Source organism: Penicillium psychrofluorescens (genome assembly GCF_964197705.1).
Source record: "Penicillium psychrofluorescens genome assembly, chromosome: 3".
Classification (NCBI taxonomy): Eukaryota; Fungi; Ascomycota; class Eurotiomycetes; order Eurotiales; family Aspergillaceae; genus Penicillium; species Penicillium psychrofluorescens.
In genome coordinates this window covers 3,982,297-4,004,359 of record NC_133441.1, presented here as the reverse complement: position 1 = coordinate 4,004,359, position 22,063 = coordinate 3,982,297, and the positions used below count along the sequence as shown (strand labels likewise).

General features: G+C 50.7%; 8 protein-coding genes across 8 annotated transcripts; 3 read left to right on the top strand and 5 right to left on the bottom strand.

The window, feature by feature from the left end:
- Positions 1 to 150: 150 nt before the first annotated feature.
- PFLUO_LOCUS5646 (uncharacterized protein) lies at positions 151 to 4,710 on the top strand (the record flags this gene model as incomplete). The annotated part of the gene is made up of 14 exons (XM_073783113.1): positions 151 to 246; positions 297 to 915; positions 967 to 1,064; positions 1,113 to 1,355; positions 1,409 to 1,762; positions 1,818 to 2,061; positions 2,109 to 2,620; positions 2,672 to 3,183; positions 3,395 to 3,656; positions 3,713 to 3,732; positions 3,781 to 3,812; positions 3,871 to 3,932; positions 3,977 to 4,101; positions 4,161 to 4,710. 14 exons carry the CDS (start codon positions 151 to 153, stop codon positions 4,708 to 4,710), a joined length of 3,729 nt encoding a protein of 1,242 aa, XP_073639700.1.
- A 240-nt stretch (positions 4,711 to 4,950) lies between these two features.
- On the bottom strand, positions 4,951 to 5,254 carry PFLUO_LOCUS5645 (uncharacterized protein; the record flags this gene model as incomplete). Its single annotated transcript, XM_073783112.1, has 2 exons — positions 4,951 to 5,147; positions 5,221 to 5,254. 2 exons carry the CDS (start codon positions 5,252 to 5,254, stop codon positions 4,951 to 4,953), a joined length of 231 nt encoding a protein of 76 aa, XP_073639699.1.
- Positions 5,255 to 5,808: 554 nt separating this feature from the next.
- Positions 5,809 to 7,455, top strand: PFLUO_LOCUS5644 (uncharacterized protein; the record flags this gene model as incomplete). Its single annotated transcript, XM_073783109.1, has 1 exon — positions 5,809 to 7,455. The coding sequence occupies one exon, from the start codon at positions 5,809 to 5,811 to the stop codon at positions 7,453 to 7,455; it is 1,647 nt and encodes a 548-aa protein (XP_073639698.1).
- A 2,790-nt stretch (positions 7,456 to 10,245) lies between these two features.
- On the bottom strand, positions 10,246 to 11,979 carry PFLUO_LOCUS5643 (uncharacterized protein; the record flags this gene model as incomplete). The annotated part of the gene is made up of 1 exon (XM_073783108.1): positions 10,246 to 11,979. One exon carries the CDS (start codon positions 11,977 to 11,979, stop codon positions 10,246 to 10,248), a length of 1,734 nt encoding a protein of 577 aa, XP_073639697.1.
- A 642-nt stretch (positions 11,980 to 12,621) lies between these two features.
- PFLUO_LOCUS5642 (uncharacterized protein) lies at positions 12,622 to 13,755 on the bottom strand (the record flags this gene model as incomplete). The annotated part of the gene is made up of 1 exon (XM_073783107.1): positions 12,622 to 13,755. The coding sequence occupies one exon, from the start codon at positions 13,753 to 13,755 to the stop codon at positions 12,622 to 12,624; it is 1,134 nt and encodes a 377-aa protein (XP_073639696.1).
- Positions 13,756 to 14,177: 422 nt separating this feature from the next.
- Positions 14,178 to 15,941, top strand: PFLUO_LOCUS5641 (Ceramide glucosyltransferase; the record flags this gene model as incomplete). The annotated part of the gene is made up of 2 exons (XM_073783106.1): positions 14,178 to 14,314; positions 14,372 to 15,941. The coding sequence occupies 2 exons, from the start codon at positions 14,178 to 14,180 to the stop codon at positions 15,939 to 15,941; spliced, it is 1,707 nt and encodes a 568-aa protein (XP_073639695.1).
- A 344-nt stretch (positions 15,942 to 16,285) lies between these two features.
- On the bottom strand, positions 16,286 to 17,034 carry PFLUO_LOCUS5640 (ankyrin repeat-containing protein; the record flags this gene model as incomplete). Its single annotated transcript, XM_073783105.1, has 2 exons — positions 16,286 to 16,728; positions 16,785 to 17,034. 2 exons carry the CDS (start codon positions 17,032 to 17,034, stop codon positions 16,286 to 16,288), a joined length of 693 nt encoding a protein of 230 aa, XP_073639694.1.
- A 642-nt stretch (positions 17,035 to 17,676) lies between these two features.
- On the bottom strand, positions 17,677 to 18,501 carry PFLUO_LOCUS5639 (uncharacterized protein; the record flags this gene model as incomplete). The annotated part of the gene is made up of 1 exon (XM_073783104.1): positions 17,677 to 18,501. One exon carries the CDS (start codon positions 18,499 to 18,501, stop codon positions 17,677 to 17,679), a length of 825 nt encoding a protein of 274 aa, XP_073639693.1.
- Positions 18,502 to 22,063: the final 3,562 nt, after the last annotated feature.

Sequence of the window (22,063 nt, the reverse complement as noted above, 5' to 3'; positions counted from 1 at the left end):
AGCCAAGAATCAGGAACACCAAACCAAACAACCACTTTGCACTTCAACCACCGCCTCCGACAGCTGGCCTCCACGAGCATAGAACCAGCGCAGCAGCGACTCATCTACATGACGACCCTTTCGCTGTGATTATTTCTCCTCTTTGCAGCGATGGGGGCCTCCGAGTCCAAGCTCGTCTTCAAGCAGGGCATCTTCCGCCTCTCCGAGGAGCGGGAGATCCCTGCGGATGACCCCTACTGGGCCAGGGTATGTTAGGATTTGATCCCCGAGTTCATCAGTGCTGACGGTCTGGGAAGTTTTGGGAACTCCCCGAATCCACAGAAGACGTCTTCAGCCTATTCACGCCGGCCGACATTCGACGAACCCGAGACCGTGCCTTGCCGAACTTTGAAACGCTGCTATTGTCAGTAACATCTCGCCTGATCGTCCTGAAGAACCATCCTTCCTTTCCCGACCCCGATCTAGCCCCCGACCGTGATGCGCTCAACTGCATTCGCATCCTCACCCGGCTCCTCCCCTTTGTCTACGAAGCGGAACACTTGGAGGAATGGGAGGAGAAGTTCTTCTGGACGCGGCGAAAGAAGAAGACCCGGCAGGCCCAGATATCCGGGGAAGTGCTTTTTGACGAAGCTCAGCCAGACGACCAGGACCGACCCAGCTCGCGCACCGAAGAATATGAGGATGTCAAGCCGCTGGCCGAAGAGCTAATGGATACCTTGTTGGATCTGCTCTTCTTTGCGGATTTTACTATCCCGCAACTTCCAACGGCGAAAAGCAAGATCTCGTACTCGATCTGGCAGAGTGGCGTTGGCTGCAATTCGGCGATGGGATCTAACAAGACCCTGGAAAGCAATCGATGCGAGATCCTGCGGCTGTTGTTGACGATTACCGGAAAGGCCATGTACATGCCTTCCAGTAAGTTGCTTTTTTGACCCCAATTTCATAGCCCAGACTGACTCGTTTTAGGTACCTTGCCTGTGCAGGGTGTCAGGGCCATCACCTATATGACAACATGCCAAGACAAACAGTCTGTTCTGACTCTCCTCTGCTCTCTTCTGAACACAGTATGGCCACCCACTATTTTTGAATGGCTGTCACTGACCTGAGCACAGGCTATGAAATACAACCCTGCATCATGGAGAGTCCCCTACGACCATGTCGTGTGGAAGGATCCGAAACAGATCCTAGTGATATATTCCTTGCAATTGCTCCTCGTCCTTCTTTTATACCCCATCCCAGAGGATGGAAGGGGAGCTCCACCGAAGAACTACTACCGTCATTACTTTGGTAGACTGCATCGGCCCCAGGATTTCCAGTTCCTGGTGGATGGTATGACGCGGATTCTGGACCAACCAGTATGTTTTAATGGTAGCGCCTACTCGCATCTTGCTGACATGAATATTTTTAGATGCAAGCTACAACCTCCTATCTTCCTGGAAGTAAAGGGTCGGTGAAGTGGGCGCCGGAGATGTTGGTTCTGTTCTGGGAAACCGTGCAATGCAACAAGCGATTTCGATCGTTCATCGTTGATTCCAACCGTTCGCACGATTTCCTCATTCTGTGCATTTTCTATGCCATGGAGTACCGACTGGATGCATCTAAACAAGGAATTGTCCGGATGTGCGTTTTCATACTCCAGACAATGAGTGTTGAGCCAACATTTGCCAAGAGCTTAAACACAAAGTTCGAGGCCCAAGAGACTCTCCCGCAGTCGATACGCCTCATGAAATTCCGAGGCTCGTATGCTGACTTCCTGATCATGGTTCGTTTTCTGCTAGTCCCAAGGTACAGAGCAGCAGCTACTAACCTCCGTGCAGTCAATCCATTCACTCATGACGACGAGCAAGGGGAAACTAGATACTGTCTACCCTGCCCTTCTGGTGATCATCAACAACATTGCGCCATACATCGAACACATCTCTCCGAGCACCTGCTCCAAAGTCCTACAACTCTTCTCCTCGATGTCTGCACCCAGCTTCTTGTTGGCGAATGAAACTAATCATACGCTTCTTGCATCATTACTTGATTTCATCAGCACTGTTTTGGAGCATAAGTTCTCGGGTGTGTTTTCCTTCCCTCGTTTATTTTTTACTTTCTGACTCTCCCAGAAAATCCGTACCTCGTATACGCAATCTTGAAATACAGACAGCGATTTGAGGCTGTGCGGGCCTTCACACTGGAAAGTGGTCAACAGGAGATCGAACGTCAGAACGAGAGAAGAAAAGCCGGAGGTGCCCAGAGCGACGTGGTCGCCAGCCCATCGCTTTCACACTCCGAAGAAGACCTCCACATTCCCTCTGGCGCCCGGTCGCCCTTGACCCGCATCCCTGAGGAGAACAGTCCATTTTCCATTGGTGGCGATGATGATTCCGATGATGATGGGGAAGGGCAGCACACGCCATCTCAGTCATCTCCGTCCATTCAAACTTCACGAAGGCCATCCGTCTCTTCCACTGCGGAGGAAAGCAGTGTTCATCAGTTGAGGATCTCCGAGAAGGCACGAGGTAAGATGCCAGCAGGACGGCCGGGTCTTTCTCGGCAAAACAGCATGACCAGTCAAAGCAGCATGTCTGCTCTGTTCTCTGCCCCCTCTGCTGGCTTCACGCCGACTGTCCCCTGGGTAAGCTCTCTTCACCTTCTTAGGCAAGCAAACCTATTGACTCTGTTCTAGCTTGAATCATGGTTGCCAGAACTCCCTCTTCACACGGTCCTAACCATCATCTCCGCTATTGCTCCTCATATCCCCGATGCCGCCCTCGAGTCGACTGCTAACTCCGAGGCACGGACTCTCATCGCCAATCTCCCCTCTTTCGTCCATGAGCCAGAGGTCAAAAGCATCGTCTCCGAGCCTACGTCGATCCGCGCACAGCCTTTCGAGTGGTCTGCGCTGTCCATGGGCTGGTACGAGTCATTGCTCTGGGGTTTCATTTTCTCGAGCGAGATGGTGGTTGGTTCAGCCGTGGGCGCCACACCAGGCACCGTGGGTGTGTGGAATGGCACATCGATCCGACTTTTCAGGGTTCAGGAGGCTGCCGCCCAGGGGCCTACCCTGTTTGCTCCTAAGGGAGCCGTCGATGCCGTCGGAAGCAATCTCGTTCAGCGCATCGGCAGCCTCAGTCTCAGGGGGCGCAACTCGGTGTCTCAGGAGCCGCCTAGCAGTACGCCGTCGAGTGTTCGAGAAGTGTAGCTTGGCAGCCCTCTCTCGCGTATGTCCAGCTAAACGGCTATTTGATTCTGCTGGGAATGGCTGCTACTGGTTATCATGGAGGCTTCTTTCGGAGCCTATATAATCTAGCATCTTATGATTCAATGACCAATTGAGTTTCATCCAGTATTATGTATATTGTAAAATGGTGCACCACCTCTCACTGTGTACTTGTGTTGATGTCCGTAGCTCGGCGATGACGGACCGCGACCACGTGCACGGCCCACCAAGGGGTGCGCAACATCAACCGTTCACCATCCATTCCTTCCGCGGCATTAGTACCATGATCTCGTCGCTCATGTTGCTACTCGCTGGTTTCTTCGTCGCTCTCTTCGCCGGCCCCGAGCCAGTCATCGGGGCCATTACGTCTAGCCTACAGAGCATCTTGAAGAACACCCATGGCAGCAAAGAGTACGGCTATCCCACGGACCTCACCCGAGATATCTTGCCGGTATGATCGATGTCAACCAGTCATTGTTGGAATTGTTTTAACGACTCAATGTGTAGATTCCTGTTCATTCTCACAAGTAAATTATCCACTCTTCCCAATATAATTGCGACTGACGCCATCCAAGTGATTACTGGAGGGATGAACCCTTTTGGACCGGTAGGCGAAAACTTACCTTGGTTTTTTCCCCCTGTCACTAATATATCCGCTTTTCCAGGTCTTTCAAAGGGCTGCACATCCACTGAGGCCGATGTGTGGCTATACAATGGCACTCTCTACGTCCGTTTTTTGACCCGTTCCTAATGCCATTCTAACTGTAGCAGGTTGGCCATGATCAATCTGCCTTAACAGCGGAACGAACACTAGCATCTCTCTATATAAATCCCATTCTGGACGTCCTGGAGCGCCAGAACCCCGAGTCTCCGTTCGTGACATCACCCACCAAGAAGTCAGTATCCTGCGCCAGATCCCACCACCCACTTTAAACCAGAGACTAAATCGCCACAGCGGCGTCTGGGACACCGTTCCCGACCAAACACTCTACTTCTTCATCGATGTGAAAACATCCGGGCCAGAGACCTTCGAGGCCGTTATCGCGGCTCTAGCCCCCCTCCGCAAGAAGGGCTACCTCACCACATTGAAGAACAACAAAACCATCACCAACGGCCCAGTCACTATTATCGGCACGGGAGAAACCACTCTCGAGATGGTAGCTCCAATAGCAGACCGCGACTACTTCTTCGATGCACCACTCGCACACCTGAATGAACCCGAGTACGCCGCGGTCACATCCCTGGTATCCCCCATCGCATCGACGGATTTTGAGGAGGTCGTCGGCGCAGTCACTGCTGATACAGAGCCCGTCCTGACAGATGGCCAGCTCAGCGCTCTCCGTGAGCAGATCTCTACCGCCAAAGCGCGCGGGATTGGCGCGAGGTACTGGAATACGCCGTACTGGCCCATGCGGACAAGGAATCTGGTCTGGAGGACCCTGATCCAGGAGGGTGTGAAACTGCTCAATGCGGATGATCTAGACGCTGTTACGGCATACTTCTAGAGAGGGTCTCTGGAGTGTTTAACTATGTATTGAGAATTGTCTGTATGTGTATTATTTGGGTACTCCACGTTCTAAAACGGTCTTTCATGATCATATATCGGGGTATCTCTCTGGGCTATGGAACGAGACGATCCCTGAATCACCTAGTCCTCTGCATATCTATCATCCATCCCCAGCTCCAGCCCCCAGCTTCAACTCCAGCTCCAGCTCTATCTCTACCCCATCGCTGCCAAGCACATCTTAGATACTGCGCGAGCAAGCCCTGCATTTGTGCATGGACACCTTCCCATCGATATGAACGATCGCCTTGCCCGTGCACCGCTCATCGTCGGCTTTGAAGTGGCGCTTGCATTTGATGAATTCGCCTCCCAACGAGTGGCCGCACTTGTAGCGGATCTGTACCTGCGTGCAGTGGCTCAGTGTCTGGTTCTCCGGCACTGCAGTGAGGTTAGTGTTTCTGTTGGGAGGCATGGCTGTGGGTTATGGATGTGGATGGGATGGGTTGCGCACTAGGCATGTCGTAGCTACCGACGTGATCGGACATGGTTGCAAAGAGAAGATTTGGTGGATTTCTTGTGATCTTGTTTTCAGATAATCCGCTATTAGTTTCTGGTTAAAATGCAACTTTCGGACGGATCTCGGCTATGTTCTTGCCTTGGACGGGTTTGAAGTTGAGCTAGATGTGAGGGCAGACGATCAGAAGAAACTTCTTCGTGATGGTGGTGAGTGCACAAAGGGCAAAGAGAAAGAAAGGTCTGTAAAGAAGGCTGGAAATCAGATGAGGAAAGTGCAACCTGCGTGACTGCTTTTCATCCAGCAAATGTTTGCTTCATCTTCTATATTCTTTTCTCTTGACAGACCGGGGATTCAAGCGGGATACGGGCAGGTCCTCTAGGTATCGGAGTGCCAAGTGCAATACAGTGAGTAAAGATTATTGCTTATCATGTCTTCTTCTTCTATCAAATAACAAACCATCATCATCTGTATAGTTCATTGATGCCTGGAATATATGGCGATAGCGCACGTGACCTGAGACGTCAACAACACGCCGCCGACAGGGACTTTTCACAGCTCACGACAAAGATTCAGTTCAGTACAATGTCTGTAGATGCAGATCTAGGGGACCTCCTAGCGAAGGTGCTTCCTATAGGGGTAGAGCTGACTGTGCGCCACGTCTCATCAACCCCAATTCCGTCTCCAGCGCTCTTCGCCGCAGCTCCAGGCCAGGACACCGAGCCCACGTTCTGTGAAAATCACTTTCTAACCATCTCAATTGATCGTGCTGGCGATAATGGAGGCGAGATTATCGTGTTTGGAATGGAGGTGATGGTGTACAGCACGGCCCACCTAACAAACATCTTCGTCTCCAAGGCCGACTCCACAGGTTTCCTGCACCTATTAGAGCTGCCGCGCAAAGTCTCGGTTTTGAGACTCGTCTCCACCACATTCCTCTCCTTTCTCGCGCGCACACGTCAACGGCCCGGTGTGCGCCTAGTTGTGTCGCTGTTCGCGCGTGCGCAGAACCAGTACTTGTTCTCAGGCAGTATCGATAACCCGAATAAGCATGTTCTGGACGATCGGGGGCTGATCAAATGGTGGTGTCGAACCGTGGATCCGATTCTCCGTGAACAAGAACCCGAGTCCATCTCGTCGGAAGCCAAGCGCCTCGGTCAAACGGCCGAGGCTTCCACAGCCTCTGCGACGGCGTACCTGATTGTTCCCGGCTGCGACAAATTCGAAACCAGAACCTTCTTTCCACCCACGGCAAAGTCCGATGCACAAGATCGTCCTCGATGGCTTACCAGCTACCCTCTTCACCAACTGTGTCCCGACCCCAAGGCTCCTCCACGCTGCTTGGTTCCTCGTCTTCCAGACGACCCCAAAACACGTTTTCTGATTGATCTGGACGATGAGCTTCCAGAGCCAGCGGAGGGTGAAAGTACACCCCCTAATAGCGGTCAATGGCGCAGCGTGAGGTCTCTAGATCAGTTTTGGGAGATGATGTCTTTCAGGCAGGAGTGCTCTGCCGGCCGGTTGGTGGGCTTTCTGTGGCTCGTGGTCAATCCTCCAGGCTTGCTTAACTCGATATCTATGGCCAGCCAAAAATGCAGATTGACAGAGGCCGACCAGGTCAACAAAGATGCTACGGAAGCGAAGAGCGCATCAAACTACGATGAACAACAGACGAGCTCTAGCCTCGATGCATCAATCGATGCTCCTGTGGCCTTTGCAGATACAATATCGGCTTCAGAACACCAACAGCAACCAAATACAACAACTGCTTTCGACCATCATCCCGTTGGATCATCGGCAGAACTCCGATCCAAAGGCCAGGCTGCCGACGGTAATCCCTTCTACTGGCCCGAAGCCGGCAGGGGACATGTGGTGCTGAGCGATGGCGACTACAAGAAAATAATGAACTCGATCCTGGATTCCTTCTATGACGAAAAAGATATCGTCACCAGCACCAAAACCTACGTCGACCTTGTTACTTGTCTCGCGGATCAGCTCTTGTGGGGCAAGCGAATTGTCGGCAGTAGCACGCCGGAGTGCATCAGCACTCAGACGCTGCAGCCGAGCAATGTCTTGGATCTTGGATTGGTCCGCAAGCGGAAGAAGACTGACGCTGAAGCGGGCAAGTCCCCCACTTCCCAGGAGGAGCGGGCCTTGAGCAGTTCCCAGGATACTTCTCAAGGGGCCAATATGCTGAATGCCAGTTTGGTTCGGAAAAAGAAGAAGACATAGTTGGAGTGGATTTAGCTGCACAATTATTAATGAGACATGTGTATCAGCTTTTTAAATCAAAATAAATTGAGCTACATGCTCAATTGGCCAATAAAGACCCTCAGAGTAATGTTGGTGACACTAAATCTGCCGCCTCGGGCAGCGATTGGCTCTGAGATTACGGGGCAAGCCGCTCACTGAGCGATCGGAACTAGGCCTAAGCGGGCCTGAGCGATCTGTCAAGCGGGACCTGAGCACTCACTCTGTTGCTCACGCCCTTTAGTTCTTCTTCTTGTCCCTGTGGGCTATGTCGTCACCTTAGACCGTAATTACTAGGACGTGCAGATGAATTCATCAATAATAGAGGTAGAAACATGCTCAAGAATCGCAGTATTTACGTCTGCTTTAGATGTGACTTTGCTCTCTTGCTCTAGACGCACTATATTCCTAATGAAAATGCGAAAGGTCTATGTCCTCAGTCGGAAGATATCATCCTCGAGAAAGCATTTGCGGGGCATCCATTCTTGATCGGCTAATGCGCTATCCAGACAGGCCGTATTTGCGGGGTCAACTGAATCAACTGAATATACTCTATTTAGATGAACGGTGTCGATCTATATTACCTTGTGATAGGTGGTTTAAACAAGTTGTTGGGGGTTAGTTCTTTTCGTAATTAACCGATATGCTAGCCTGTGCACGCACTATATCTAGATGTAACTCTAGGATCAGTAAGCATCGTTTGATAGGAAGCCATGCCGGTCTTGCTATACTGCGTCAATGCCTCCACCAATGAGGCTTTTCTTCAACCCCGGTTTGTTGGTTTGTTGGTTCGTTGCCTGGAAGGGGCGTTCAGGTCAGCCCCACCCTCTCCTTGACTCGCCGAATCTATGTGCATGCATAGCAAACGATACATTATATTCTACTTTGAAAGCAAAAGAAGAGGAGGAAAGCGAACAAGTTTGAAGTAAGAGAAGAAATGTGGTTTAGTTGGTTTAGTTAACTAATAATGGTCGCCTCCCTTCAACGCGACCCCATGGGGGACAGTCCTCGGCATTCCCTCGCGATGCATCTGATTGCGTCGTTCGTTCATTCATCGATCTACCAGTATCCATATCTGTACCTCCCATCTTACCCTGATTGATCACCCGAAAATGGGTCCCTTTTCCTACAGCGTGAAAACTGCTTGTGGATCTGTGCGTCATGTAGGTATACAGTTTCTCCTCGAAAGCCAGAAGCGAACCCGAAACGCCACCATGACAGCCATCCCTTGGCACACAGCAAAGCCTTCGATGGGCACTGTTAGAAGTGTACCGGTATTGGCTTCTCAATCTTGCTATGACACCATTATATGCTACCACACCAACATAATTGGGCTGCTATGACATCCAAGACATCTTTTAGGCATCCTAGTGCTTACAACACATTCACAAATTAGATTACATGGCCAACAATAGGAATTTCATCATCATCATTGGCTAATGAAGTGTAAACCAGGGCGGGGAAACAGAACGTAGCTCAGTCCTGTGTACAGACCCGCCTCCTAGCAGCCGCGTATAAAAGGTAGAGCATTCATCTTTCGAATAGACTCAAGTCATCACTTTATCCAAATTCTTGAACATCAATTTCCACCCTTACTTTGCATAAACCAATCACTATGATTGCCCTCAGCCCTAAAGTCTTAGCCATAGCAGCCATCACTGCGAGCCTGTCGCCTTCTGTTTGGGCATGCCTTGAGCTAAGCGGCTGGACAAGCGATGGATTTTCTATAGATGGTAGCATTACAGCAACAGACAGCGGTGTTCAGACGTGCAGTGGCAGCATTGGAGGTGGAGACAAGAATGTCGGTACGTATCTCAGTCTAACACGATTACTCGAAACCCCAGTGTGCTTCTGTTACCTAGCCTGGGTCTCATTCCAAGCATATCTTCTAACAGTTTGAAAAGACTGCATAAGTGGCTACTCGCTCAATTATGACTACGGAGACAACCCTCAAGAGGGCCCCATGCCAATTACGTATTGCAACCCTCACAACTGGTACATAACCTAGCATTGCTTGTGATGCAAAAACTGTGAAGTTCTAACATCGTACAGTTACGGTATTGATATACCACTCACTTGCACTGAGTCGGACTGTTGTGGGGGGAAAGTCCCCTGTATATGCTACGATTGCAATTTCGACTTCTCAACATTTTGTTAGACTTCGAAATGGTCCAACTCAGGTTTTAAATATGAAGAATCTGTACAGAGAGGGGATCAAGTGGCTGACCATGTGATTACTGTTTTCCTTGTTTGATCTATGTATTTAGCCAAAGCCTCCTCTCTCTTGTTTTTCTCTTCTTCGCCTTAAAGATCGTTATCGAATGGCATCTTTTCGGTCAAGAACTGGTATCTCACAGTAAACTGCATAAAAATGTATACCCCGAGGTTGCCTATATCCATCCCGCCCTCAAGGGGGCATTTGTGGGAAGAAACAAAAAGAAGAGTACAAAAGTGAACCTTCGGGTCTTGAATTGACTACATACAGAACTCACTAGAGAGGTTCACCGATCGATATACCATATTTACACTTAACTGCCTACCTAGAGGCGTAGATACAAGTTCGACCCCATTGCTGTCTTTTATTAGAGTCACCCCATACTGATCAACATACCACTTCGAGCGATGTTGCTCAGTGGGTTACCCTATGCTTAGGATTGGGAATAACGAAACATCTCATCTATACTGGTTTAGCCGCTATTACGCCAAAGACGAGATACTTGTGGATGCATTGCTAGTAATATCAGAGTAGAGCTCGTATATTTACATGTTCAATCAGTAGACAGGCCATTTAGAGAACCACCTGCGCATGAACGAGATTTTCTCCTTGCTTGCCACTGCGATTGGTTTCCAAGCATTGCCAAGCTCCATGGTCATGGCACGCGCTGCACTAGCCTCTGGCCAGTGAGACAAGCCCTTGCCATTGGGATTGCCGGAGCTGATGAAATTTACCCAGTAGCTGGACAGCTTATCGGCGATTTCGTAATCCTGGGATGTCCAGGGCAAATCCGTAGCATATAGATTGTTGAACGCATAATTCATTTCACTGCCATGGTAGGCACCTTGATCCTGACCAGGAGGCGCATGTGTCCAGTAGTAGGTATAGGTCTGGTAGGATCCCTTGCCCGACGTGTTGCGCTCAGAGCCGGCCAAGTACTCATTCGCCCAGAGCCAGATGGAGACCTTGGTCTGATCTTGGTAAAAGGTGTTGGCGGCGGTATCGGCGCTTTGATTGCTGTTGCCAGCCGGGTATAGCTTGAAGTATTCATCTGCCAGCCCCACGCTGCCAAACTCGTACGCACTTTGTGCTGTGTAGCTCTTCGCGGTCATTCCCGGATCCGTACTCGCTCCGTTCTCGTCAGCATTGCCCCCCGTTAGAACTGGGGCAATGGTGTGGTTTCCTCGGATCAACATCTCCTGGTACGTGGCGGGGAGTACATATCCATCCAGGACGGGTCTGAACAGTGGAGGTTCCATGTAAGCCGAGTTGTTCGCAAAGACGGTGTTCTTATAGGTGACATCGTTCATATTGGAGCTTCCCAGGAACATTTCAACAGGGGCCGCGCGTGCCTCCGCGATGGTGCTGATATTGAGACCAGCAAGATAGGATACACCCTGCTTCTCGGCCTCACCCAGATGACGATAGCTCTCCGCCACGCTACCGATTAACGGGTTGGAAGGGTATGTGGCACCGCTTTCGGCAATAACCTGCTCGAAGAGACCATCGGCCAGCACGCTGTTAAGGTGTTCGAGCACAGAGGCAGCGCCCGCAGACTGGCCGCCGATGGTGATTCGCGAAGGATCACCACCGAATTCGGCGATGTTCTCGTTTGTCCAATGCAGCGCGGCCTGCTGATCGACTAGCCCATAGTTGCCAGAAGTTCCACTGACCTCGTTGGCTGCGCTCAATTCCGGGTGCGCTAAGAAGCCGAGTGCACCGAGACGATAATTGACGGTCACGACAACCACTCCCTTCGCGGCCAGTCCAGCCCCATCAAAAGTTGATTGACTTGCAGAGCCGGAGCCGAAGCGTCCACCATAAAACCAGACGTACACCGGCAGGCTCTCCGACGTGTTGGCTGGGACAACACCGATCCCGGTAGCAATATTATTGACCACATTGTTGAGCGGAATGGTGTCGGGAGTCCAGATGTTCAAGTATAGACAGTCCTCGCTGTAGTTACCGACCCCGGGCTGCGGGCAGTCCGGGGCAAAGTGCGTTGCGTCACGGATTCCCGTCCAGCCAGCGACGTGCTGCGGATGGCGCCAGCGATACTCGCCAGTCGGAGCCGAGGCAAACGGGACAGCCTTGAAGTTGTAGACAGAGTTGATGTACTGCGATCTGTTGCCCCGAATAGTACTCTCGTAGGTGTCAATGTACACGGTGGGCGACTCTGCCGAAGCTACAACAGAGCTCGATCGGGTTTCGGAGCTGGTTCGAGTGCCGATTTCTCGGCTTTGCACTGCACTGGCCACAGCCAGGCCGAGGAAGAGGATTCTCATTGCCATTTACCCGAGTGTATGACAATCACGGTCACTTCTGGGTCACCAACTTCTGTTCTCCCAGACGCCTTTTATACATGGAGATCCCACCTCTCGGCAGAGGAATTATCCCCAATTATCCCCGAGAGGTGGGATCTCCAAGTGTAATTCCTCTAAGGGTATATTGACGGTGACGCGGACATGGTACGCCTCACATAAACAGGCTAATCGTCACTCGTAACTGAACCCGCCAAGCTGCGTCGGATAAGCCTTGTTATTGGCCTTCCCCTTCCGAGGTCAGTCCAGACCGAGTATAGTCGGCTCGAGCGCCAAGCTTGCGGGGATCATCGGCATCGGCAGTTAAACGAAGCTGCATATCCTTCCTAAACAAGTATTCCAGGCCGAATCACTGGAACCGGCTGATTACTGGACCTGATGTGTATTCCACGTTCGGAAAGCGCAACAGAATAAAATAGTTCGTTTGAGCAACTGGTCTTCCATTTCTGGTCTAGGGCATATCGAACGGGATCCTAGACTCCTCTAACAATACCGCCTCGACTGTAACTGACTTTGCGCCAGACCGTTGTACAAATTCCCTGACCCTGAGGCCACCTTGTCTTCTTCTACAGCTTCAACCCCATCCTCGCCTCGTTCTCATTGCTCTGGCACTCAGCAGCGATACTCAGGTGGCTCGTTCTCCGTAACATGATAGGCCTTGGCTGTCGCATAGTGAGAAAGTTTGTCACTTCGAGACGGTGACATAGGGCTGGGATTCGCTGAAAGTAGTGAGAGGCTAGTCACCGAGAGCAGGTCCGCAATCTTGGTACTGCCATCCGTCGCAAGGCCATAGCTGTCGTCGTCGCCTAGCTGGTCCAAAATCTCCTCGATCTGCGCGCCGCGGCCGGTCGTGTGCAAGATATTACCGACGGCCGCGTGGACGGCCAGGAACTGTTTTTTGGGAGGCGGGTGAAGAGGGTGATTGGCGGGTGAAACGGTGTACTCAGGCATTAAGTTGTCGAAAAAGTCAGAGAATCGAGAGAATCGTTTCACACGGTAGCGATTAGGCGTTTCGGTTTCCACGAGCACAAATCGAAATGCTCCGAATTCCTTATGCAAAAATGACACCATCATCATAACGTTATCGAGGCGGTTGATATCCCCCTGATTCTCGTGGAAAAGGCACTGGATATTTGGAAAATACCGATAGATGCAGCTCCAGACCTCTGCGTTCGCACGTCGCTCATCAGACGGAAAGGAACCTAGAGCAAACGGGATGATGTGGACAGCCTCCAAGGGAGCATGCCGATCGCTAGGCGAGGTACCATGACCTGGAAGGCATGCTTTGGTAACAACACAGCGATATTCATCGCGCTCGAGGCATTTCCGCCGTAGTACTGTTTGCTGTCTAGTGGCGGATTCGAGGTCTAGGCTGAGTAGATCCTCCACTGATTCCTCCGCTCCCGGGAGCGATGACGAAGTGATGGCTGGCGTTCTCCCACCTTGAGCAAGCAGCGGCCGGAGCAAACTCGAATCGATATAGTTGTCGAGTTGGCGCAGCATATCGTCATCGTGGCACACAGCAACGTCACGGGCAAGGTTGACTTGGCCTTGCAGCGGAAGGAACTTGAAGACGGTCAAAAGGAATTGAACAACATTGTCGTTGTCGGAGGTAGGCTCGTACTCAGCAAGTCGGGAACGCAGCGTATCGTTGGCATCCGCAAAAACATCAAAGTCGGTGGCTGATACGGCAGGACTGAGAGGACTCAGACTGCCAGACTCAAACTGCAGGGAGGGATGGTCCATGATTAGAGCTGATTGGGCGACGCATGCAGGTTCTGGAAGGACGAGCAGAGTAGGTGGGGTGGGAGGCAAGGAGATCGAGCGATGAGCGTGAGGTCAGAGTGATGGGAGGGAAAGAAAAGAAAGCAGCAGTGACCAGAATTGCCCATATAATCTCCTGTGCACGTGAGAGGTAGTCTGTCTCCTGATTGGGCTTTCAGGCGCCCGCCATTTGCGGCAGAAACGTTTTTTCGGTAGACGACTGTTATTTACACACTCAGAGGGTGTCGGCGGAGTATAGGCACACGAGGCGGTGATCCACTGGCAAAACCGATATCCACCCGCGCCTTCCCACTGGCTCATTTTTTCCTCCCGCGCACGTCCGCCGGGCGAACATGATTCTCTTCTCCCTCGAATGTCGGTGATTGTATGGCTTGTCCGGACCCATGCTAGAGCAGCTTCGTTCGCCCTTCCTCGACGCGCCCATCGGTGATGGCGCCCTCGTGCGCCTCGCAACGGGTTGGATCGGCGTGATCTGGTATACCATTGTGCTGGCGGTTTGTACCCTGGGCTATTTTCAGATGTATGGACTCCTTTTGAACTATTTGGTCGAGGCTAATTTTTTTTTTCTTCCTTGCAGATGGCGCCGTTTCCTGCGGCGGCCACGACGATCCCCTCTTGCGACCTCCGACGCCCCCCATGTCACAGCCATTCGCCCCGTCAAGGGCCTCGAGCCACACCTCTACGACTGCCTCGCTGCTACCTTCCGACAAGACTACCCACCCGACAAGTTGACAGTCTGCCTTTGCGTGTCGTCGAGTGATGACCCGGCCTATCCGACACTATGCAAATTGGTGGCCGATTTCCCCAAGGTGGACGCGCGAATCTATGTTGAAGAAGACGACCCATTGCTACAAGTCTCCAGCAAGTATGCTCTAGGACCCAACCCCAAGATCCGCAACATGAGTCGGGCATACCGTGAAGCCAAGGGCGACATCATGTGGATTATCGACTGCAATGTCTGGGTTGGGAGAGGTGTCTGTGGCCGCATGGTAGACAGCTTGTGCGGATCGGCGAGCACCAAGAAATACAAATTCGTGCACCATCTCCCCGTAGTCGTCGACGTGACCGGGGAGAACAACTCGCAGCAAGAACGGCAGGCACTCCTGGATGCCACTCGCGGGATCGACACAGAGACTGTAGCTGCCCCAATGCTCTCCAGCCGTCCTGAAGACGGTTTCGCCGCGATGCTGGCAACGGGAGGCGGTCGGCTCGAGGAGCTGTTTCTGTCCTCTGCGCACGCGAAGATGTATACCGCCATCAACACGGTGCTCATTGCGCCATGCATTGTGGGCAAATCCAACATGTTCCGCCGCTCCCATCTCGACTACCTCACCAGTCCGTCGCCTACAGACCCCCACCCCCGCCACCCGGGTATTGACTTCTTCTCTGACAACATCTGCGAAGACCATCTGATCGGCGATCTCCTATGGAAAAGACAGGTGCGCGAGGAGAAAGAGCGCGGTGAGCACTGGGGCAAGCACGCCATGGTCTTCGGAGATCTGGCCATCCAACCTGTTGCCAACATGAGCATACATGCATACATTGCTCGTCGTGTGCGGTGGCTGCGTGTACGCAAGTTCACCGTCTTGCTAGCCACTCTCGTCGAGCCAGGCACCGAGTCATTCCTCTGTTCAATATACGGCGCATGGGGAGTCACAAATGCCCTGGCACCATATCTCGAACAAAAAGGCGTGCAGTTTGCCCCTTGTCTAGGCACCTGGACCGCCTTCTTTGCATTTTTCGCGTTCAGCATGGTCTCGTGGGTCCTTGTCGACTGGACCTTGTATATCATGCTGCATTCCGCCAAGACAGTCGAGTTGGACACACACACTCCACCTTTTGCACTGCCCAACTCCCCCAGTCATTCTACGCACAAAACTCGCCGTCCTTTCTTCCAGTGGCTTGCTGCATGGCTCGGCCGGGAGCTTCTAGCTCTGCCAGTCTGGATTCTGGCCGTCTACGGGGGCGTGACCGTCGTCTGGCGAGAACGGCAGTTCAAGGTTGGTTTTGATGCGAAAGTCCGAGAAATTGAAGTCGACAAAGCTGCTCCTATCGAAGGCTCTTACTCTGCCGGCTCGGTATCCAATGGTGTTCCTGTATCAACAGAGAGGTCAGGTTGGAAGAAAGGCAAAGTCCGTCGTGACTGATGTGTAAATATCTGTACATTTTACCGAAATGATCATTTTTAGAATTCTCATGGATGTTCCTTACTCCAGCTCTATCTTGGTTCTCAGTAGTCGCCCTCGCTCGAACAAGAATCTGCGGCTACATCAGATCCACCAATTTAGCAATGTCAAAGAATGAATGGATTCTATGGAAGATCTTCTTGTTATAAAAATAGAATGGCAAGGATAGATTGTCATTGCTGAATGAAGAACATAGTCGAAGCCAGAAATCACACCAACAATGTGCGATACAGCTCAGTTGAACCCACAAATTACTCTAGAAACTTTTGAATTCCTGATAATAAGAAACCTTCAAAATATTAAAACTATGCAGCTCCCTCTGCAGCATTCGCACTGCTCTCCAGTCCTGCCGCCCCCTTCTCCGATCCCAACAGCCACTCGACGACCTGCCGACCCGCCGACATCTCGCCCGCATTCTCGGAAGGCTGTTGATTCTGGCTCTGATCTTCCTCTTCACCGATCGTCATTTCAATTTCCTGCGTCTGCTCAGCCTCACCCTCGCCCTCATTTTCGGCAGCGGCATCCCACGCAGCCCGCTCCGCCAGGAACACGGCGTCATGGCCAGCGTCGTTCTTGACCGCAATATCAGCACCGGCTTCGACGAGCGCCTTTACGCATGCCAAGTGCGTGTTCAGTGCTGCCCAGTGCAGGGGCGTGTTGCCTGAGTAATTGCGGTGGTTGACAAACGCAGTGCGCAGAGCGGTGTCTTCAATAGTGGACAGTTTTTGCAAAAGGCAATTGAGGATATCTGGGTATTCATTAGCTCATAATCTATTGAAAAAGAAAATAGATGGGAGAGTATACCGATATTCCCATTCGCAGCAGGAAAGTGTAACACGCACGAGCCTGTTCCGCCCTCACTTTCGTCCTCGGTGTCGATGGCAGATGCCACGATCAGGGACTCGGCGCAGCTGTGCTGCGCAGCTTGACTGGCTAGATCAGTGGTCAAGGCCTCGAGGTCGCCTGCCCGGGCATCGTAGATGAGGTCGTCAATTTCCTCAAATGAGAGTGGAATTGGCACTGCGGCTTTTTGTGTTGATGATGGGCCGGACATGGTGAGTTTTTTCTCTTTCTTTTCGCTTGAGAGTTCGAAGTTTGATATTTGTCTCTCTTCTCTGGTGGGTGGTACAAGGCGCTCTTTTGTTGATGCTGATAAAATTCACGAGGTTTTCCCGTGCCTATCTGATCTCCTCGTCGCTCGTGCAATGCGGACGGCAGTGGTTATGAGCTGGGACGTTGTTAGCAGATGCGTCAAATAAGTTGGATTGGCAACGTTGCGCTATAACCACGCCGGAAATTGGCATGCATGTTTGGATGGGAGTGCCATTTTGGACTCATTTCAATGAGCGCACTTACTTTTACCACACTCTGCTGCAGTATGCTCAGATTTGCAAATACTAAATTGTTGCCGCCGAAGAAACTTCGATATCGATGGATCACGTGATCCGGTGGGGTGAACTAGAAGTATACGAGCTCGAATACCTCTTTATTGATCCCGTTTACATTGGACTTGAGGATAAACATTGTCAATATTAATACAGCAAGAAGAAAACAGGCTCCGCAGCCTCTATTCACATGCAATTCTCGGAAGCAATAGACACAACGCCGCGACTTCCACTGCCCGATGTGGAAAGGTATATCAACAAGGCTCCCAAATGCGAAAACAGATTCACCGATATGCAAGATTCCCGTCAGATCAATCCCGCAGCCATGCCCGACGTTTCTCTTCCTTCTTTTCCCGCCGCTTCTCCTTGAACATCTTCAGCTCCTGCTTGCTCAGTTTCTTAGCGCTCCGCTCCGCACGCAGACTCCGGCCGTCGTGACTATTCGCCGCGCTGTCGACGTCAAAGAAAGCATTCATCTGTCGCCGGGACTTGTTCTCGTCGTTGTGGGTTTCTGTTGTGATCGAGGCATCCTGCCACCGGCCCGTGAACCGATTGAACATGCCCGTGGCTGCGTACGCCGCGGTCCCGTCGCCCTGCGCTGAGGTGCTTGACTCCGGCTGTGCTTGCTCTTCATAATGTTGAGCGTATGAAGCATTTGGATCGTAGTCTCCGTGAATCGCAGGGTTGTATCCTCCTAGCACTGGGGACTTCGGTCTTGGGGGTGGCGACAATGACGACGCCGACGGTTGTGTGCCGCTAGCCTCCCCTGTTCCGGGCGCTGTTGCGGATGCTGCATCTGGTACGCGAGGATTCTCCCACTGAGATAGTCCCGTGAGCCGGTTATAGAAGTAGAATGCTTGCGCATTGCCATCCCAAACGGGTTCCCATCCATCGTCTTCGGCTTGGCCGGGGTGCGCTTCGTCGGGGAGGGGTGGAGGGGCCTCGTCTGGCAAAGGTGGTGCAGATTCCTGATCATCTTCTTTGGTGTCTGGTTGTGATTGTTCCTCCGCGTCGTCTGCTTGATGCTCTGGGTCGCGTTTCTCTTCTGTCTCGGGCTGTGATCCCGGCGCGGACGGGCTGCGTGTGGCACCCTCATCCGGGTGAGACGCAGCTGGGTGTGGTAATGGTGTGGACATCCTGGAGATTATTAAACGGTCCGCTGGGGTAGTGAGGCTGGCTGCAGATCAGATCTGAGGGAAGGCAGCTCGCAAAGCTGTGGCGCAACTCGAGACTCACCGCCCTGGCAGATCGTCACGCTTTCCTTTTCTGGAACAGGCGTCAAATCGAGCACTTACGACCTTCCAAAATGGAAGTGCAAAACCACGAATGAATAAATCTGGGAATGCTCAACAACCTAAGGGGCAAACTAACTCATAATCGACAGATACAAAATAGAAAAAATGCGATGAGAGGTAAATATCCAGTAAGTGATCTATAGGAATTCCAGTGCTTGACAATAGGGTCTACTTACCTATTGTTACCCGGATCTATATTGTTTTATTTCTGAGATGATAGTATGCTTCAAGCAACGTATGACCCTCCTGAAGATACATTCGTAGATTGATAAAACTGCTATTGCATTGAATCCTGCACCAGCAACCAATCCTCCACAGCTATAGCTATGCCAGCTAACTACCTAGTTCCTGCCTCTAGTTGTCCACTAGAGTATGCAGATTACTTATTCGGTGTCGGCGTCGTCTGCATCGACGAGCATGGGTCTGCAGGCGGCGCTGGCGGGCATTGAGATACAGGCTGCATCTTAACGCAGATTTTGTCATTGACCCCGAGATTCTCACAAGTTTCACGGTGGATATGCGGGTTCCACGCGTAGAGTTGATTGATGCCGCCCATATCTGGGTGCATGTTGGCGATCTTCATGCAGTTGTCATCGGATTGGACCACATAGTGAGACACGCCTGTTTTTGTATTAATGAAGATGCCTCGATGACTAGGCATTGTTCTTATCGAGATGACTCACAAGTAGCAGCTGGCGCCATGGCATCCACTGATTTAGTGGGGATCGCGCTAGCCAGCGGCGAGAATGCAAGGCAAAGAGCCAGACAGATACTGCTAGTAAAGGAAGGAGCCATTGTTGGGAGTTTCAAGATTAGATCAATGGCAAGCGAATACTTTGAGGCGGGATGGAAATAAATTCCGGAGCAGGTGCTATGCCGATATTTATATTTGAGCTAGATTGCACAGTCTACTAGTAAGTTAGACTGAGCTAATCAAACATAGGATTGGTGTCATCAGATCAAGGGTTTCACAACCCAATCCGAGCCAGACAAACTAGACGCCAACTTTCCAATCAACTTACTCATTTATCCCAGGCTGCTGTCAAGAATGGTGTCAAGAATGAGACACGTATCCCTTTTTTCCTATTTTGTATTGTTGATTATCAGTTACCTAGCCCTTAAATTGTTGGGCATCCCTAGATTTACTTTAATCAGAGATTTACTCATTCGTTATTTGCACTTCCACTAAGGGATATCGTTTATCGTCTAGGTTTTGACAGCTCCTATCACATTCGAGCTGGAGCATTGATCTTGGCGGATTTTAAAAGAAGAAAATGGAACATAACATTTTCTAAAGGCCTAATCAGCAGTGTCTAGGACCTAATTGTTACTGTCTCGAGTATATACTATGATCGCCATAGCCTCATACCAAAATGACAAGCGAAGGGCTGGTTTCCTTACGCATTCTGTACAACCTTTTGTGGAAACGTTAGGAAATCTTGTTATCTGTCACACTTCCTCTATTTTAACTGGCTTAATCTCAGATTCCCGTCGTATGCTACAGGCCTATCTAGGTTTTGACATATCATGCGTGTTACACGCTCGGGGATACGGAGATTTGATTGCTATGAACACCCTTTTTGTTTGGTCACTCAAATTGACCCGTCACTCCTGCCATTTATACAGTATCTCTCGGATCCACCTCCTTGGGCTGTAGCCCTATTCATGAGTATTGTCAGTCGGATGAAGATTTATGTAAGCTAGATTAGGAATGAACCAATCTTACCGAAACTAGAGCTTAGTTCAAGTGAAGCTCCACGTATTTATGCGGTGTTCAAAGTATCGGAAACCACTCGTCAAACGAGAGATGTCAAGTTACTGTATAATCTGTTGAGCTCACAAGTCGCAAGCTTTTTATCTATGATCAAAACAGTAGACTGGTTCAAGTATTTGCCTTCGTAATCGATTCCCATAGTCTATACCTGCATTCAGAAGTAGTCAGGTATCTCAATGTTACATAAAACCTTTAGATACAGTTTGGGTTGATGCGGTCCCACGAGCGTTAATGTGGCAGCCAATATCGATCTTTCCTGGCAATTCCAGTCTATACATAGTACAACCATAGAGACTGGCTACTCATGGATGATTGTAGTGCACAATGTAGGCTAAACATGTGACTATATTTTGGATGCAAAGTGAGCAAATATATATTCGTGAACACAAAATTTCATGAAGTGCCATGTTTTCAACGAACGTCAACGCTGTCCAACCACCATTTACTGTGTCGATTGACATGCTCGGAGAAAGGAACCATTTTGATCTTGCTTGTTTTGCTGGCGAGGTGTTCTCTGCTTCTCGCATCATTGCAGTGTATTCAGATTGAGATGCTGTCTCTTTCTTGGAGTTCTTTCGCGTATATATTTCTACTTCCATGAGACTTTGTTCTGATGTCAATCGAACTGTAGTCTGTAGTGCGAACCATCATAGCGCCTCCGTTTAACGATTCCCCTAGGTCCCACCCTCTTTTCAGTCAACCCGTGCTTGTCGGCGTCCATATTATATTTCTAGCCCTTCACCATAGCTCTACGCTATATGCCATTTCCTTTTCGCAAAGTGTAGTAATTATAAACAATTTGATATGACAATCTATCTATAATATCTCTCTCAGTCCATGAGCCCGCATCCCATCTATGTAGATCCTAAACAAAGTCACTCAGACTCATGCAGTGGACGCTCAATCATCAGGCATATAACCATTGTCAAGTCATCATCAATTACCACCACAGTCTCCCAGCAGCCTCAGACTCCCAAACCCCAAAAGCCGACCACCTCCTTCGCACTCCTCGCTCCTCGGGCTGCTTCTTATCAGGCCTTTCATCATCCACCCAACTCTCCTCCTCCGCAATACTATAAGAACCTAATTTCTTCGGCGACGACGAAGTGTGAAAAGGTGTCTTAATCATAGAAGCCATCGATCTTCTCTGATTTGACTTCGGTCCTTTTCTCAGCATAGATACCTTTTGCTTTTGATTTTCGAATGAGCGTCCAGACGCAGCTCTTGTTTGTCGACCAGATCCCTCAACTTCAAATGGCTCCATCGGCTCCTGAAGGGATTTTGTTGGATGGTCAGGCGGTTCTGGTGTGGTATCTAACCTAATAACAGGGTATTCTGGCGTCGAAAGCGCCTGCACAGCTTTATCACTCCCGAAATTCGAGGACAGTCTCTCATCAAACAAGGTGTGGATACTGATGTTTCCCATGCTCTGTAGCTTGTTCTGATCTGTCTTTGTTTCTGTGGACTGAGCTGGTTCGTCGATCGAGTGCCGTACAATTGTGCTAGATGCGGAGTCGATACTGTCTGTGTCGCCTTGCGCGAAGGAGACCGTTTCCAATGTTTGATTGATCAAGTCGTTGGAGTCTTCGTCGCGTGGTTTTGAACGTGATAGTCTCTTGGAGAATCGAT